General features: G+C 45.9%; 1 protein-coding gene across 1 annotated transcript in view; it reads right to left on the reverse strand.

The window, feature by feature from the left end:
* LOC124612602 (protein amnionless) overlaps positions 1-19,734 on the reverse strand; it is a 117,909-nt gene that overhangs the window by 37,734 nt on the left and 60,441 nt on the right. Inside the window, exon 5 of the mRNA XM_047140892.1 lies at positions 4,528-4,746. Within this exon, the coding sequence (XP_046996848.1) occupies positions 4,528-4,746 (219 nt within the window). The remainder of the gene's footprint in view (positions 1-4,527; positions 4,747-19,734) is intronic.

The following is a 19,734-nucleotide window of genomic DNA, read 5'->3' on the forward strand; positions in this document are numbered from 1 at the left end:
TGGTGAGGTGGCACAAATACAACGAAAGTAGCAGAAGTGTTACGTGTATAACATTGGAAGAATATGTTTCTGTTCACATTTTATTACTTGGTCATCTGTGCTAGCTCTTAAAGTGCGTAAAAGAACTTAAGAAAACCTGAGTAAGGGTTTCCCATGGTCGGACAGAAGGCGTCTAAAGTATGTCGCAGCCGTAAATATAGGGGAGCTGACGGTACAAAGTCAGTCGACTGGTTTGACAACATGTAACTATACTTTATAAGAAAGCTGCCCGGTAAACAACCCCCATTAGGCTATAAAGGGAACATCCGCACATGATGTTGCCCCAGACCACGGCAGACTCACCTCCCCGCTGAACCCTTAGTCCTGCTTGTCTCTTATATACGATGATGCCTTCATTACACAATCATCATCAGGCGACAGAAAAGTGTTGCACTCAACGGTGAAGAGGACCCTGTACCACTGATCACATTCCATTCTGGTTTTTCTTCAACTCAAAATTTATCCGCAGCGTAGTACTAAACGGTACTGTTGCTCGTAGTGGACGCCTAGACGCCAAACTGCAGGTCTGGCGGCGTTTAGTTACTGTCTGAGTAACAGCCCTCCCAGCTGACCCTAAAAAGGAAACGTGCATCCTCTTCAGGGTACCTACGAGCCATGATTTGTAGGCATAGAAAATCAGCTCATGTTGACCGCGGATTATCGCTAAGAGGAAGCTCTTCAGTGTTTCGGTGTCTCAAGGTAGCGGTCGAAATTTTGGTGACGTCGCTGAGGTGTACGTCGCTTTGGCGGTCATCTTACCGCGCTGGCAGCCCTTCTTGCCGTTAAGTGAGAATGCACCAAAGTCTAAGCTTGTAATGACCCTTCGGGTATGTTGGCAGAATAGAGAACATATGCAAACAGCATTGCCCAACTCACAAATGGAGACACAGCGTCGGCTATCTATCTACACCATGTGATCAAAAGTATCCGGAAACCTGGCTGAAAATGACTTACAAATTCGTGGCGCCCTCCATCGGTAATGCTGGAATTAAGTGTGGTGTTGGCCCACCTTGATGACAGCTTCCACTCTCGTAGGCATATGTTCAATCTGGTGTGGAAGGTTTATTGGGGAATGACACCCTATTCTTCACGGAGTGCTGCACTAAGGAGAGGTATCGATGTCAGTCGGTGAGGCCTGGCACGAAGTCGGCGTTCCAAAACATCCCAAGGATGTTCTATTGGATTCAGGTCAGGACTCTGTGCAGCCAGTCCATTACAGGGATATTATTGTCGTCTAACCACTCCGCCACAGGCCGTGCATTATGAACAGGTGCTCGATCGTGTTGAAAGATGCAACAGCGTCCGCAGCTCGTGGTCGTGCGGTAGCGTTCTCGCTTCCCGCGCCCGGGTTCCCGGGATCGATTCCCGGCGGGGTTAGGGATTTTCTCTGCCTCGTGATGACTGGGTGTTGTGTGATGTCCTTAGGTTAGTTAGGTTTAAGTAGTTCTAAGTTCTAGGGGACTGATGACCTCAGCTGGGACTGATGACCTCAGCTGTTAAGTCCCATAGTGCTCAGAGCCATTTGAACCAAAGATGCAATAGCCATCCTCGAATTGCTCTTCATCAGTGGGAAGCAAGAAGGTGATTAAAACATGAATGTAGGCCTGTGCTGTGATAGTGCCACGCAAAACAACAAGGGGTCGAACCCCCTCCATGAAAAACAAGACAGCACCATAACACCACCACCTCCGAATTTTATTGCTGGGACTACACAGTGGCACTACACTACTTGCAATGGATCCTGATGCAGTTTGGAATTCCTGTGTGATGATCTGGATGGATGTCTGCCTATTACACATTATGACCCTCTTCAACTGTCGGCGGTCTCTGTCAGTCAACAGATGAGGTCGGCCTGTATGTTTTTGTACGTGTCCCTTCACGTTTCTACTTCACTATCACATCGAAAACAGTGGACCTAGGGATGTTTAGGAGTGTGGATAGCTCGCGTACAGACGTATGACACAAGCGACACCCAGTCACCTGACAACGTTGGAAGTCCATGAGATCCGCGGAGCTCCCCACTCTGCTCTCTCACGATGTCTAATCACTACTGAAGTCGCTGATATGTAGTACGTGGCAGTAGATGGCAGCACAATATGAAAAACGTACGTTTTTGGTGGTGTCCGGATACTTTTGCTCAAATAGTATATATGTATTGTATAAAAGGCAATGTCTGACTGACTTATCACTGCCCAGTCAAAACCACCAAGGATAGAAACTTGAAATTTGCAGCGGATGTGGATCTTACACTGTAAGCATAGTTTAAGAAGGGATTATTACAAATTCCACTCCCAAGGGGGTGAAGTTCGAAGTCAAAACTACGAAAATTGGTATCTGGTTCCTCAGTTAGAAATTTAAAAAATGTGTGTTTCAGGATCTTTGGAAATTCAGCCATTAAGGAGTACAATAGTGAAGGTTTTTTTGAGAATAATTCGTTATTAAAGAATAACTAAGGCATTTTTACGGCTACATCTATGAAAATTGGTATATGACTCCTCGTTCAGAAATATAAAATACTTGTTTCAGTGGTTTTGGAAATTCAGCTCCATTTGCGAGTGGAATAGAGGATGAAATGCTTTGTGAAAATATTTCATTATGAAAGCATTTTCAACGCTAAATCTATGAAAATTTGCTATCCCTATCAGGAAAATATACACGTTTGACTGTTTTTTTGTAAATTCAACCCCTGAGAGTGTGAAATAGGGAATGAAAATTTTTAAGAAAATACTTCCTAAAATTAAAAAAAAAACGCTAAATCTATGAAAACTGGTATTTCATTTCTCAGTTAAATATACAGAAATTTGTGTTAGGGGGTGAAAGTTTCTATGGAAATACACTATCGGCCATTCAAATTGCTACACCACGAAGATGACGTCCTACAGACGCGAAATTTAACCGACAGGAAGAAGATGCTATGATATGCAGACGATTAGCTTTTCAGAGCATTCACACAAGGTTGGCGCTGGTGAAACGTTGTGGTGATGCCTCGTGTAAGGCGGCGTACCGCCACGTTTCCGACTTTGATAAAAGTCGGATTGTAGCCTATCGCGATTGCGCATTATCCTATCGCGACATTGCTGCTCGCGTTGGTCGAGATCCAATGACGGTTAGCAGAATATGGAATCGGTGGGTTCAGGAGGGTAATACGGAACGCCGTGCTGGATCCCAACGGCCTCGTATCAGTCGAGATGACAGGCATCTTATCCGCATGGTTGTAACGGATCGTGCAGCCACGTCTCGATCCCTGAGTCAACACATGAGACATTTCCAAGACAACAACCATCTGCACGAACAGTTCGACAACGTTTGCAGCAGCATGGGCTATCAGCTCGGAGACCATGGCTGCGGTTACCCTTGAAGCTGCATCACAGACAGTAGCGCCTGCGATGGTGTACTCAACGACGAACCTGGGTGCACGAATGGCAAAACGTCATTTTTTCGGACGAATCCAGGTTCTGTTTACAGCACCGTGATGGTCGCATCCGTGTTTGGCGACATCGCGGTGAACATACATTGGAAGCGTGTATTCGTCATTGCCATACTGACGTATCACCCGGCGTGATGGTATGGGGTGCCATTGGTTACACGTCTCGGTCACCTCTTGTTCGCATTGAGGGCACTTTGAACAGTGGAAGTTACATTTCAGATGTGGCTCTACCCTTCATTCGATCTCAGCGAAACCCTACACTTTTGCAGGATAATGCACGACCGCATGTTGCAGGTCCTGTAGAGGCCTTTCTGGATACAAAAAATGTTTGACAGCTGTCCTGGCCAGCACATTCTCCAGATCTCTCACCAATTGAAAACGTCTGGTCAATGGTGGCCGATCAACTGGCTCGTCACAATACGCCAGTCACTACTCTTGATGAACTGTGGTATCATGTTGAAGCTGCATGGGCAGCTGTACCTGTACACGCCATCCAAGCTCTGTTTGACTCAATGCATAGGCGTATCAAGGCCGTTATTACGGCCAGAGGTGGTTGTTCTGGGTGCTGATTTCTCAGGATCTATGCACCCAAATTGCGTAATAATGTAATCATATGTCAGAACTAGTATAATATATTTGTCCAATGAATACCCGTTTATCATCTGCATCTCTCCTTGGTGTAGCAATTTTAATGGCCAGTAGTGTATCACCACAAGAACGCAAAAGTTATGATTAACAAAAACCTTGTGGCTCCAGCTACCAGACTCGCCGTTTGGACAGAATTACATTTGGAAAAGACTACACTTTTATGGCCTTAATTAGAGTGAAGGTGTAGCAATTTGTGAACAACACAAAAAATCGATTAGAGCAACACAAAAATATCTGTGCAGAGCATGCGAAGCAGCGGGCGTTGAGCTGGTTGGTTTACAGTGAGAATGCAAGTTTACTTCTATCTCTGATACGAAGTTGGCCGTACGTAACGAATTCCTGTAATTCCTGGGGAAGAGGCTTCCGGCCAAAAACAACAGGAAGCGTGGCGAGCAGTTAGTTTGTACGGGCACCTGCGAGCAGGGCGTCGGCCAGGTCCTCGGCGGCGTCGGCGCTGGCGCCGGAGAACCCCTGAGCGTCGGCCAGCACGACCTGCGCCAGCAGGCTGTGGGCGTCCACGTCCACGTTGGACGCCCAGGGCACCACGCCCTCCGGCAGCAAGCGCGGCAGCGTGCGCCGCAGCCGCTGCAGCCAGAACGTGCCGATGTCCACGTCCAGCAGCAGGTATGCCCCTGCAAACACAGTCGAACTCACAATATGCCTGGAATTCTCTACTGCCAGGGGGAATACTAACACGAAAATCCACCTATACTGAGGTGACAAGAGTCGTAGGGTAGCGACAAGCTCATATACACATGGCGGTAGTATCGCGTACACAAGGTATAAAAGGGCAAAAAATGGTTCAAATGGCTCTGAGCACTAAGGGACTTAACTTCTGAGGTCATCAGTCCCCTAGAACTTAGAACTACTTAAACCTAACTAACCTACAGACATCACACACGTCCATGCCCGAGGCAGGATTCGAACCTGCGACCGTAGCGGTCGCGCGGTTCCAGACTGTAGAGCCTAGAATCGCTCGGCCACAGCGGACGGCATAAAAGGCCAATGCATTGGTGCAGCTGCCATTTTTACGAGGGTCACTCCAAAAGAAATGGACACTATTTTTTTTAGATCCATCTTTTATTCTACATGTTTGAAAGTTTTACAGTGTGTAGATACATCCTTTAAGAACAATATTTTCATTTCTCCACATAATTTCCATCCCTCTCAACTGCCTTACGCCATCTTAGAACCAGCGTCTGTGTGCTCGCACACTAAAATTCTGGACCAACCTGTTGGAGCCACTGTTTGGCAGTGTGCACGAGGGAGTCGTCATCTTCAAACCTTGTTCCACGAAGAGAGTCTTTCAGTTTCCCAAAGATATGATAGTCACATGGAGCCAGGTCAGGACTGTAAGGCGGGTGTTTCAGTGTTGTCCATCTGAGTTTTGTGATCGCTTCCATGGTTTTTTGACTGACATGTGGCTGTGCATTGTCGTGCAACAGCAAAACATCCTGCTTTTGCCGATGTGGTCGAACACGACTCAATCGAGCTTGAAGTTTCTTCAGTGTCGTCACATATGCATCAGAATTTATGGTTGTTCCACTTGGCATGATGTCCACAAGCAAGAGTCCTTCCGAATCGAAAAACACTGTAGCCATAATTTTTCCAGCAGAAGTTGTGGCTTTGAATTTTTTGTTGTTGGGTGAATTTGTAGGATGCCACTCCATTGACTGCCTCGCCATCTGTGGTGGAAAATGATGGAGCCATGTTTCATCACCTGTCACAATTCTTCCAAGAAATTCATCTCCACCATTCTCGTACTGTTCCAAATGTTCGCTGCATACAATTTTTCTTTTTTCTTTGTGAGCCACTGTCAGCGTCCTGGGAACCCACCTGGCACAAACCTTTTTTAATGCCAACACTTTCAGTATGCTGCAAACACTTCCTTCCCCAATCCCAACGTTGGGTGACAATTCGTTCACTGTGATGCGTCTGTCAGCAATCACCAATTCGTTAACCCTCTGCACATTGTCTGGAGTGTGTGCAGTACGAGGCCTGCCGTTGCCAGGACAATCCTTAATATTGCCGTGCCCGCTTTCATCACGTAACCTGCTTGCCCACCGACTAACTGTACTGCGATCGACAGCAACATCTCTGTACACCTTTTTCAACCTCTTGTGGATGTTTCCCACTGCCTCCTTTTCACAGCACAGAAATTCTATGACGGCACGTTGCTTCTGACGAACGTAAAGTGTAGCAGCCATCTTGAATACATGCTGTGACGGCGCCACTCACGGGAACAGGTTGAACTAAGTTTGAAAACAAGCGGGAAGGATGTATCTACACACTGTAAAACTTTCACACATGCAGAATGAAAACTGTATTTTCACAAAAATTGTGTGCGTTTCTTTTGGAGTGACCCTCGAACTCACGAGATTCACGTGGAAAGGTTTCAGACGTGATTAAGGCCGCACAATAGGAATTAAAAGACAATGCATGCAGAGCAGCACTTTGAGCTAGACGCATAGGACATTCCATTTTGAAAATCGTCAGGGAATTCAGTATTCCGCGATCCACAGTGCCAACAGTGTGCTGAGAACACCATACTTCAGGCTTTACCTCTCACCGCAGACAATGCAGTGACCGAAGGCTTTCACTTAACAGCCGAGAGCAGCGGTTTTTGCCTAGAGCTGTCAATCACAACAAACACGCAACACTGCATGAAATAACCGCAGAAATCAATGTGGGACGTACGATGAACGTATCTGTTAGACAGTCTAACGCTTTCTTGGACGACAAGAGACAGCTGTGTTGGGTTGCACGACTCATATGTCTCTTCCAGTCGACTCATATGTTGTGCCTGCAGCCGATCCTCTTCTTTGGGTCATCAGCTACGTCACTCTCACCGTTTAGTTCTTCTCTGAAGACTGTATCAGGTTAAAGGGAATAATATTAACAAACTCTCTATTCTTGAAATAAATCATGTACTCGTAGAATCTTTTCAGTTCAACAACAATATATTTTCAACTCTCATCCCCAAAGTAACAATTATTCTGTACAAGCTCCAGCAAGCCAACTGATTCCAAGATAAATGTCAGAATCGACAAAACACCCATACAATTACATATGTGCTGCCTCATGCCAAGACATGAAGTAAGAGTCTCAATAGAATATACTCTTCATCTGTCTCTGTAACAATCCACATGACACCACAAACCACGGAACATTATAAAAACACTCTTTGACTTTTTTGATATAAATTCCAAGGCGCTGCTGGTAACGACTTGTCGAGGCCGCTCGTCTGAGGCAGCTCCTGGCTTCTCGTGACAGCTGTCCCTCCTGCACACACAGATAAGTGTGGCGCAGTAAATAGGCTCGCTCACCCTCGTCATTAAAATATCGGGTGTTCGAGACGGCGGAGAGCCAAGTGTTTCTAGAATTTACCCCAAAATTCTCGAAGCACTACAACAGTGCGGCGAAATGCAGCGTTAATGGGCTACGGCAGCAGACGACCGACGCGAGTACCTTTGATAATAGCACGACACCGCCTCCACCGCCTCTACCGAGCTCGTGGCCATATTGATTGAACCGTAGACGACTGGAAAACAGTGGTATTGCCAGATGAGTCACGATTTCAGTTGGCAAGAGCTGATGGTTGTGTTCTAGAGTGGCGCACACCTCACGACACCATGGACCCAGGCTGCCAACAAGGCATCATGTAAGTTGGTGGTGGATCCATAATGCTGTGGGCCGTGCTTACATGAAATGGACTGGGTTCTCTGGTCCAACTCAACTCCTTGGAGACCATTTGCAGCCATTCATGGTCTTCATGATCCCAAACAACGATGGAATTTTTATGGATGACAATGCGCCGTGTCATCGGGCCACAATTGTTCACAATTGGTTTGAAAAACATTCTGTAGAGAATGATTTGGCCTCCAGATCGCACGACGTAAATCCCACCGAACACTGACGGGACAGAATCGAGAGATCTGTTCGTGCACAACTTCCTGCATCAGCAACACTTCCGCTATTACGGACGGCTATGAAGGCAATGGCAAGCTTTTGACAATGTTGACTGGAATACTCTCTTTCAAATTCTAAAGGTGGCAGGGGTAAAATACAGGGAGCGAAAGGCTATTTACTATTTGTACAGAAACCAGATGGCAGTTATAAGAGTCGAGGGACATGAAAGGGAAGCAGTGGTTGGGAAGGGAGTAAGACAGAGTTGTAGCCTCTCCCCGATGTTGTTCAACCTGTATATTGAGCAAGCAGTAAAGGAAACAAAAGAAAAATTCGGAGTAGGTATTAAAATTCATGGAGAAGAAATAAAAACTTTGAGGTTCGCCGATGACATTGTAATTCTGTCAGAGACAGCAAAGGACTTGGAAGAGCAGTTGAACGGAATGGACAGTGTCTTGAAACGAGGATATAAGATGAACATCAACAAAAGCAAAACGAGGATAATGGAATGTAGTCGAATTAAGTCGGGTGATGCTGAGGGAATTAGATTAGGAAATGAGGCACTAAAAGTAGTAAAGGAGTTTTGCTATTTGGGGAGCAAAATAACTGATGATGGTCGAAGTAGAGAGGATATAAAATGTAGGCTGGCAATGGCAAGGAAAGCGTTTCTGAAGAAGAGAAATTTGTTAACATCCAGTATTGATTTAAGTGTCAGGAAGTCATTTCTGAAAGTATTCGTATGGAGTGTAGCCACGTACGGAAGTGAAACATGGACGATAAATAGTTTGGACAAGAAGAGAATAGAAGCTTTCGAAATGTGGTGCTACAGAAGAATGCTGAGGATTAGATGGGTAGATCACATAACTAATGAGGAAGTATTGAATAGGATTGGGGAGAAGAGAAATTTGTGGCACAACTTGACCAGAAGAAGGGATCGGTTGGTAGGACATGTTCTGAGGCATCAAGGTATCACCAATTTAGTATTGGAGGGCAGCGTGGAGGGTAAAAATCGTAGAGGGAGACCAAGAGATGAATACACTAAACAGATTCAGAAGGATGTAGGTTGCAGTAGGTACTAGGAGATGAAAAAGCTTGCACAGGATAGAGTAGCATGGAGAGCTGCATCAAACCAGTCTCAGGACTGAAGACCACAACAACAACAACATGAGGGCAGCAAGGCGCAGTATTTGTGCAGGGGACTTCCATCGAGTTGCAGCACTACACTAGGCTAAAGGAGGGCCGAAACGACGTTAAGAGGTAGCCCATGACTTTTGCCACCTCATTGTAATACGAGGTAAGCATATCTGGAAAAAAAGGAGTCACCCTAATATCGTCTAACGTCGCCTTTAACCTGATAAGGATCTCAGTTTCGTGGGGCAGAGAGTCGTCAAGTTCCTTAAAGTACGTCATGTCCTGCTGAAGCCATTCCATGATGATGTAGACCTACCAAACTGCCGGGACAGTAACTCCTACATCTCACCCCCTGTTCTAAAATCGTAGGATCGGGTGGCTTAGCGAGGCTGTCGAGGTACGATAGAATGCTTTAGTGTTTGTCATACTAAGAACCTATCTATCTAGGTCTGCGAACCTGGCTTTTGTAGTTTTGGAAGACGAGAGTATCCACAGCATGCTCATCATGAAAATATAAAGGAAATGGACATCTCTGGTCACCGAGATTGTTGTAATAAACACCCTGGTTCATTTTCACGAGTGAGTGAGCCGAACTCACGCTACGAAAACCATTCCCAGTGCTTCACACAACCACCGACAGCCCGAAATACGACCTCAGCACACCCCAGGTTACGCGCCTCATTCGACTGTCGGTGCACTCGACGCCTTGCATCATATGAAAAGAAGCAAAAATTATTACTTGTCAGACCACACTGCACTCCAAATTTTGTATTGTTTGGAACACTGACAAAAATGGTTCAAATGGCTCTGAGCACTATGGGACTTAACTTCTGAGGTCATCAGTCCCCTAGAACTTAGAACTACTTAAACCTAACTAACCTAAGGACATCCACACATCCATGCCCGAGGCAGGATTCGAACCTGCGACCGCAGCGGTCGCGCGGTTCCAGACTGTAGCGCCTAGAACCGTTCGGCCACATCGGCCGGCCGGAACATTGACAGTGTGCAGCTTTATGTGTTGCTGCGAGAAACTGCCTTTTGCGAAATGCCTGACTCCAAATGTCCACTGCACAAAGTTTCTTTCTATATTTTCGCTTGGAAATTGGTTGAGATTGGCTCTCACTAATACACTCCTGGAAATGGAAAAAAGAACACATTGACACCGGTGTGTCAGACCCACCATACTTGCTCCGGACACTGCGAGAGGGTTATACAAGCAATGATCACACGTACGGCACAGCGGACACACCAGGAACCGCGGTGTTGGCCGTCGAATGGCGCTAGCTGCGCAGCATTTGTGCACCGCCGCCGTCAGTGTCAGCCAGTTTGCCGTGGCATACGGAGCTCCATCGCAGTCTTTAACACTGGTAGCATGCCGCGACAGCGTGGACGTGAACCGTATGTGCAATTGACGGACTTTGGGCGAGGGCGTATAGTGGGCATGCGGGACGCCGGGTGGACGTACCGCCGAATTGCTCAACACGTGGGGCGTGAGGTCTCCACAGTACATCGATGATGTCGCCAGTTGTCGGCGGAAGGTGCACGTGCCCGTCGACCTGGGACCGGACCGCAGCGACGCACGGATGCACGCCAAGACCGTAGGATCCTACGCAGTGCCGTAGGGGACCGCACCGCCACTTCCCAGCAAATTAGGGACACTGTTGCTCCTGGGGTATCGGCGAGGACCATTCGCAACCGTCTCCATGAAGCTGGGCTACGGTCCCGCACACCGTTAGGCCGTCTTCCGCTCACGCCCCAACATCGTGCAGCCCGCCTCCAGTGGTGTCGCGACAGGCGTGAATGGAGGGACGAATGGAGACGTGTCGTCTTCAGCGATGAGAGTCGCTTCTGCCTTGGTGCCAATGATGGTCGTATGCGTGTTTGGCGCCGTGCAGGTGAGCGCCACAACCAGGACTGCATACGACCGAGGCACACAGGGCCAACACCCGGCATCATGGTGTGGGGAGCGATCTCCTACACTGGCCGTACACCACTGGTGATCGTCGAGGGGACACTGAATAGTGCACGGTACATCCAAACCGTCATGGAACCCATCGTTCTACCATTCCTAGACCGGCAAGGGAACTTGCTGTTCCAACAGGACAATGCACGTCCGCATGTATCCCGTGCCACCCAACGTGCTCTAGAAGGTGTAAGTCAACTACCCTGGCCAGCAAGATCTCCGGATCTGTCCCCCATTGAGCATGTTTGGGACTGGATGAAGCGTCGTCTCACGCGGTCTGCACGTCCAGCACGAACGCTGGTCCAACTGAGGCGCCAGGTGGAAATGGCATGGCAAGCCGTTCCACAGGACTACATCCAGCATCTCTACGATCGTCTCCATGGGAGAATAGCAGCCTGCATTGCTGCGAAAGGTGGATATACACTGTACTAGTGCCGACATTGTGCATGCTCTGTTGCCTGTGTCTATGTGCCTGTGGTTCTGTCAGTGTGATCGTGTGATGTATATGACCCCAGGAATGTGTCAATAAAGTTTCCCCTTCCTGGGACAATGAATTCACGGTGTTCTTATTTCAATTTCCAGGAGTGTAGTAGCAACTACTATCGGGCTTGAAACCCACAGACAAGGCGTGACACTCGTCTCTGTTCCATGTCAGTTAGGATCTTTATACCACCACCGTTGTTACGTCACGTTAGATGGTTGCGATAGCTACACTATTCCTTGTATACATGTTGCACAATCTTCATCGACACACCAACAAAGTGGGCAGTTCGGGGGCAGCTCCAAGCACGATAGCTTCTGCCTGCCATTCTGTCATGTCTTCACGCCGACCCTCATCGTCATGGTGATTCCATTCAACCAACTGGCATATACGCACACTTCAGTGCAATGACGTACGTATATGAAGGACGATCACATGACTGTTATCTACCAGTTCTCGTCTACAGAGCTCCAAAACGACCAATGTGCTCTTTTCACGAGGAGACATCACTCCGTGGTCGACGACGGAGCCAATCCCTTGGTGTAACCTTATTGTTGCACCAAGGGATTGGCACATTGGTCCTTTTGGAGCTCTGTAGACGAGAACTGGTAGATAACAGTCATGTGACCGTCCTTCATGTACGTATGTCAGTGCACTGAAGTGTGCATATATGCCAGTTGGTTGTATGGAATGACCATGACGGATCACGGATGCTCAACTAGACATCTCTCTTGGCAGTGCTGACACACTCGTCCACCAGATGGGGTACTCAAAGGTGTGTGGCCGCTGGATTCCTCGCCACCTGACAGAAGACCATAAAGGGCAACAAAGAACCATTTGCGCGGAGCTGCTTGAGCGTTACGAGACTGATCGTGACAATTTTTTGTCGAACATCGTCAGAGGCAATGAAACATGGGTTCTTCACTTCAAACCGGAAACAGAACGACAATCCATGGAGTGGCGCCACACAACCTCTCCTCTGAAGAAAAAGTTCGGAGCCGCACCCTCAGCTGGTAAAGTCAAGGCAACGATCTTCTGGGACTCTGAAGGGCTTATTCTGTTTGATGCCCTCTCTCGTGGTGCAACGATGAACTCTGAAGTGTATTGTGCTGCATTGAGGACACTGAAGAAACGACTTTAGTATATTCGTCGCCACAAAAGTGTAAACGAACTCCTCCTTCATGACAACGCAAAGGCTCGTACAAGTCTGCGTACCTGGGAGGAACTCACAACATTTCATTGGATTGTTCTTCCTCGTGTATCCTACACTTTGCAGTCTACGGTGCCATGACGCTTCGTAAACCTGTAGCACCAACCAACTGTTAAGTTCCATTGAAGCGCTAGCTTACGAGCGTGTATTTGAATGATTTTTGTATTAATTCCTATGCTATTTTGGCGGAGCCCTTGAGTCCATTTCAGTATGTCATCATCTAGTTTTGGCCATTTTGCATTCAGTCCTCTATTTCCAAATTTATTTTTCCTCATTTTTTTCAGTTTTTCGTTTCTAGCCCGCCAATCGGGAATTCTTTTTTCTGTTGGTGGGCAGCAAATGCGTCTGAGCTGCTCTGTTTCCATATTCTTCTGCATATGCTATTACTTTCAATTTATACCAGCGACATACGAATACCTTTCATTTTTTTTCCATTGAGAATCTGGCTACTAACGAAAATATTGTACTGTTACCGATAACACAAATCACTTTCAATTCAAGTTCACTGGCACCGTAGACTGCAATGACGCATCGTAGGCTAGACAGTGTTCTCGGTTTGTGATGGCAGGGTGGAAGGAAGACAGTGTTAGCAAGCTTGTGAATTCCCGCAACTCACGTTCGTCGCATCGGTGCACTGCTGCTGCCTCTTGAATCCAATGTTGTCAGATAGAGATATGTTTCCCGCAGCGTCAAATTTATGCCCATTCATAAGACTGGCGGGAATTTTAAATCAAATACTTGACATTTTTATATTAATTTCGAGTGTAAGACGTACGTGAAGTTTGGAGGCAATTTTTCGAAGAAAAAATTGCGTCTTATAGTTCGTAAAATACGACACACAGCGGATTTCTCATCCAGAAACCACTTTTCAGTCTTGTTTGTGAGAAGGTCGTGTTAAGCCTCCTATAAGAAGGAAAAACACTTGCCAGCACTTACTGACATTCGATAGTGGTAGAATCGACGCCTATTAAGACTGAGGTTTATGGAATTAGTGAGATCAGGAGAGCCTTGCTCAACGCTACGCAGAACTTCATTTGCCCCACGCGACGTGCAGCTGACAGGACACACGCATGGTTTGATCAGCCATGCAAGATAGTAGAGCTGCGTTACGTATCTCGTGTCAGAAAATGCGCTTTACTGCAGAAAGACAAGTACCGACAGGGACAGTGCGACGACGTCCACGGATTCTCAGCTCAGTGACTCAGTCGCCACCTGCCTTTACTTGGCAGAGGAGAGCAGCGCTTCCAACGACGCCACTGTACATCGGGCACTTGGTTCTACGAGGATGAGTCAAATGAAAAACTTAAATATTTTTTAAATATTATTTATTCTGCAGAAGTGGTACAAAGCTGTATCACTTCTCAACATAATCTCCTCCACGCTCAATGCAAGTCCTCCAGCGCTTACAAAGTGCATAACTTCCTTTAGAAAAAGTTCTTTTGGTAGTCCGCGCAACCACTCATGCACGGCGTAGCGTACCTCTTCATCAGAACGGAACTTCTTTCCTCCCATTGCGTCTTTGAGTGGTTCAAATCACTTGGGACAAGGTCTGGTGAGTATGGTGGATGAGGAAGACACTCAAAATGCAGGTCTGTGATTGTTGCAACTATTGTACGGGCAGTGTGGGGCCTTGCATTGTCATGTTGCAAAAGGACACCTGCTGACAGCAATCCACGTCGCTTTTATTTGATTGCAGGCCGCAGATGATTTTTAAGGAGATCTGTGTATGACGCACTGCTGACAATGGTCCCTCTAGGCATGTAATGCTCCAAAGTGACGCCTTTTTCGTCCCAAAAGAGAGTCAGCAGAACCTTCCCTGCTGATGGTTCTGTTCGAAACTTCTTTGGTTTTATTGATGAGGAATGGCGCCATTCCTCGCTCGCTCTCTTCGTTTCCGGTTGGTGGAAGGGAACCCAGGTTTCGTCCCCAGTAACGGTTCTTGCAAGGAAGCCAACACCTTCTCGTTCACAGCGCCAAAGAAATTCTTCACAAGCATCAACACGTCGTTCTCTCATTTCATGAGTCAGCTGCCGTGGCACCCATCTTGCAGGCACTTTGTGAAACTGGAGCACATCATGCACAATGTGGTGTGCTGACCCATGACTAATCTGTAAACATGCTGCAATGTCATTCAGTGTCACTCGGCGGTTTTCCTTCACTATGGCTTCAACTGCTGCAATGTTCTGTGGAGTCACAACTCGCTGTGCCTGACCTGGACGAGGAGCATCTTTCACTGAAGCCACACCATTTGCGAACTTCCTACTCCATTCGTAGACTTGCTGCTGTGACAAACAAGCACCACCGTACTGAACCTTCATTCGTCGATGAATTTCAGTACGTTTCACTCCTTCACTACGCAAAAACCGAATAACAGAACGTTGTTATTCCCTGGTGCAAGTCGCAAGTGGGGCGGCCATCTTTGTACTGATACTGCGACGAATGTGTGCATCTGCACTATGCTGCCACCTTCAGGCCATTCTGCACGCTGTTTGTAGCACGCTTACCAACTTACAGGATAACGGCGCGAAATTTCGATTTGTTATTACAAATTTAAGGTTTTCATTTATCTCACCCTCGTACAGACAGCTTCACGAGCTTGTGGCTCGAAGACTTCTTAATTTATGGAACGCAGTACGTTGTCCTCGACGGCGAGTGTTCATCAGATACAAAGGTATCGTCAAGAATATCCCAGGGAAGTGAGATAGGATGGCTATTATTTTCGATATACACAAATGAACTGGCGGACAGGGTTGGCTACAATCTACGGCTGTTTGCTTATGATTTTTTGGTGTGCGGGAAGGTGTCGACGTTCGGAAGCACACAAGATTGCTTGGACGAAATTTCTATTTGGTGTGGCGAATGGCAGTTAGATCTAAATATAGAACAATGTAAGTCAGTGAGGATAGTAGGAAAAACAATCCGAAATATTCGGATACGGTATTAGTAGTGTCGTGCTTGAGTCAGTTATGTCGTTCATATATCTGAAAGTGAATTCGCAAAGCGATATGAAATGGAACGAGCGTGTGAGGATCGTGGCAGGAAAGGCGAATGATCGACTTCGGTTTATTGGGAGAATTTTAGGGAAGTGTGGTTCATCTGTAAAGGATAGCTACTAACACGCTTGGTATCTGGCACCAGGCTGGATTAAAGGATGACATCGAAGCAATTCAGGGGTGGGCTATTACATTTGTTATAGTAGGTTCGAGAAACACTCTGGTACCACAGAAATGCTTCGGGAACTCAAGTGGGAATCCCTGGAGGGAAGGCAGCGTTCTTTTCGAGGAATGCTATTGAGCGAATTTAGACAACCGGCATTTGAAGGTGACTGGTGAACGATTCTGTTGCAACTAGCATACATTTCGCCTAAGGACAACGAAGGTAAGGTACGAGAAATGAAAACTCAGACGCAGGCATACAGACAGTCATTTTTCTCTCGCTCTGTTTGCGACTGGAACAGGAAAGGAAATGACCAGTAGTTGTATAAGGTACCCTCTGCCACGTACCCTACGATGACTTGCGAAGTATTTGTGTAGATGAGGATGGATGTGTGGAGGCCGCGAGAAGGACGAACGTTGCCACATAGCATTCCTCATCGTCGTACTGGCCCGTCACCTGGAGTGATGATATCGAGCACACAACACAGTCACCTTTGATTCACACAGCGGCTACTTTAGAGAGCAGACGTGTTAAGGCCAGAGGCCGTGCCTCATATTCCAGGTCTCTGTGACGTGATCTTTCAAGTAGATAAGGCAACACTACATGTTGCCCGTGTCGTTATGAGTTACCTCGAAACATAGACTGATCGACAGTTGGCATGGTCAGGACGTTCCCTAGATCTCCCACACAGTGAAAATATTTTGTCACGGGTTGTCGAGAATTTGGCAATCCGTGACTCACAAGCCACTACGATTGATGAACTCTGCAGCAGAGTGGAGGCAGAGTATACTGAAGTATCCGTATTTGTCACCCAAGGTGACTTGGACTCTATGACTGTCCAGTTTAGAGCCATTATAGCTGCCAGTGTTGGCACCTCAGTATACTAAATTTTGCGCCCTGTGCACCCCCGTATCACCTACAAATTTAATCATATAGTCTTGCTACTATATTGTATACGCATAATAAGTAAAATTTCTTTACTTGATCTGATGTTGCAAATTTTAATGGTCGACAGAGTACGAACTATGTCGTACGAGGCTGCGACGTAACGCGCTCTTTCGCACATCGACGGCGGTTCTGCAACATAAATTGTCCACCTTCCTCGATACTGCTGCAGATCTGCACACGTAACTTCTGACTGCATCTGCTTAAGAGATCACAGAAAAGCAGTGTTGAAGAAACTGAGATTTCATAACTACACGTCGGAGGCCGCTATAAGTACAAAAAGCTGAAAATAGTCTTGTGAACTCTAAAGAATAATTCGGAAATGGGTTGCTGTTCAAATTTCTAAGTTCAAAGGTCCTTTTAAACTTGCATTAGGATTTTTTTATTGTTATTAAGCAAGATCATCAGCCCACATGTGTTCAAACCATTAAAGTTCGTGATCACAGTCCTCGTCACCCTCAAACAGCCAGAACTTTTCCTATCCAATTCCGAAATCATTTGCGAGAGTAACACAGGCAATAAACTGGTATTTACTTTTGCACTCGGCATTCAGTGGTTGTCTTTAAATAAAGATTTTGCTCACCATAAATACTCAGTAAAAAAAGATTACTTAGCACCGTCAAGCTTTTAGTGCAAAGTTTACACACGCGATTTTCTCCAGAACAAAATATCTCTCGACTCTTAAAATTTCACAAATAGTTGATGGTAAACACCAGCTACCTTTATCACTGTACCGAAACGCGGAAGTCACAATATCTCTTCATTGTGCACGTAATGCGTTCGAACACTTTCAGCATGACCGGCTCCTTTGAAAGCTAGTCCACCACTTCCTTCTTCTCTCTGCCTCTACAAGCACCTCTCTCTCATGCATTAGGTGGCAAACCGTCTCACTTCTTATTGGCTGTACAGAATTGCGGCCAATCAGAACTGACTTTCAGGGCGCGGCTCGCGCCAAAATCTAGCAAGAACCAACCACTGCTCTCAGCTCAATGACGTCATTAAAATAAGCAACTCAAAACTCTGTTATTAAACAAATAAAATGAAATAAACTTTAAGCTGTACTTTACGTCTGGAATTTGACTATATAGTCGCGAACGTTCTGGCTGTCTCTTACGTATTCAAACATGTTTGGACATCCATCATCCACTAGTAGGAGAACCACTGGTGGATTCGTTCCCACGATACAAAGCTGGAACACTTGCAAGTTCCTATAGAGAATTACAGACTGAAAATTTAATATTGGCGAATGTCCCACATACACTCTCTTTCACACTCACCCTAACACAAAACATAAATATCTACTTGAAATTCTTAAAGTTATTACTACAGCAAAATTACGAAAGGTTTTCTAAAATGAGAACTTCCCAAATTTGAATACTGAAGTTGTTATCATATCTTTTCAGATAGTCACAGTTGGTGAACTATATTGATTTAGTTTTTTAAGTGTCGGATAATTACGTTTTTTTCTGACTTTTCGGTTTTTTTTTTTCAACTTCCAAATCATGACAGTTATTGACTTCAGATTTTGACAGATTGTTCCTTTACACAACAGAAGGTTATGTACCTAATATGAAGTTCCTCAGGCTATTTCTAGATCAGTTATTAATTTTTATAGTTCCAGAGAATGTAACTACTCTGTAAGCGCCTCTCCGCTACTTTCACACGCTGCAGTCACGCCATATGGTCATGACGCAAGTCTGCAGATCGTATAAGATTCTGACTGCTTACACTGGAGCCCACATACATTCATACAAGAAAGCTTTAAAGACAAATTGGCGACTAGCTGCGGCGCCTCAAGGCGCGTACCAAAATTTGTTTTATTCACTGGCAGCATCTTTTTATGTAGAGGCCATAAAAAAGTTGGTTTCCCTCTACGACAGATGTCTGAACAATAGTGGCAACTACGTAGAAAAATAGCTTAAGATACGCTCTTTCCTGCAGAAATAAATTCTGCTTCGAAAAAATGTTTTTATGAAAATATATAAATCGGTGCTTGCTTTACGGACATACCTCGTATTTGCAACGCTGAGTGGGTGTTTTTTTTTTAAATCTTTATTCAAATCATTATAATTATACAAATTATCCTACTACCTAAGTACATTGGTAGGTCCTATTTCTAACTATTACGATTGACAATCTGCAGCTTTTACTTTCTAACACTACAGGTTAATACTATAATGCCTTCACCACTATGGAGAGTATTCTACTGTTATTTACTACGCATGTTGTTATGAGAATTGGATTGAATTTTCTACAACTGTTAGACTTTGATACTACTTTTAACAAATTACTATGACTACTCTACCTGCAGCGTCACAGGTGTGCCAGAAGAAACAAACCTAATTTTGCTGGCCTTTCCCACTGAACTAATCCCAGTGGGAGTGCCCCTGGCACTAGGCTGGCCGATGACTTTATCGCTGCAGTTCTATGCTAATCTAATTATGCTAATTCTGAGCCTATAATTAATCTATCTCTATATCTACTCTCATGATCGGTGCGTTGTCAAGTCCTAAAACATGGCGGGTTCCAGCCTGGCGGAACAGGGAGGGTGTACGGAGTCTTTGTCTGGTGTTTCTTAGGTATTCTTTGAGGACTTTGCTACAGATCGCATCTGCTAGTTTATTCAGGACATTAAATGTGACCTCTTGCCTGAGCAGGTGGTGCGTGTCGTTGTTTGGTAGTTGTTCCCTGCTTAGTGAGAGGTGCCACCAGCTGGGGAGCGAGGAATTGTATTACTTCCGCAGTGATGCCGTCAGGACCAGGAGCGGAAGTAATACAATTCCTCGCCCCCCAGCTGGTGGCACCTCTCACCAAGCTGTACAAGTAGT

The sequence above is a fragment of the Schistocerca americana genome, chromosome 4, assembly GCF_021461395.2.
Source record: "Schistocerca americana isolate TAMUIC-IGC-003095 chromosome 4, iqSchAmer2.1, whole genome shotgun sequence".
In the NCBI taxonomy this organism is placed as follows: Eukaryota; Metazoa; Arthropoda; class Insecta; order Orthoptera; family Acrididae; genus Schistocerca; species Schistocerca americana.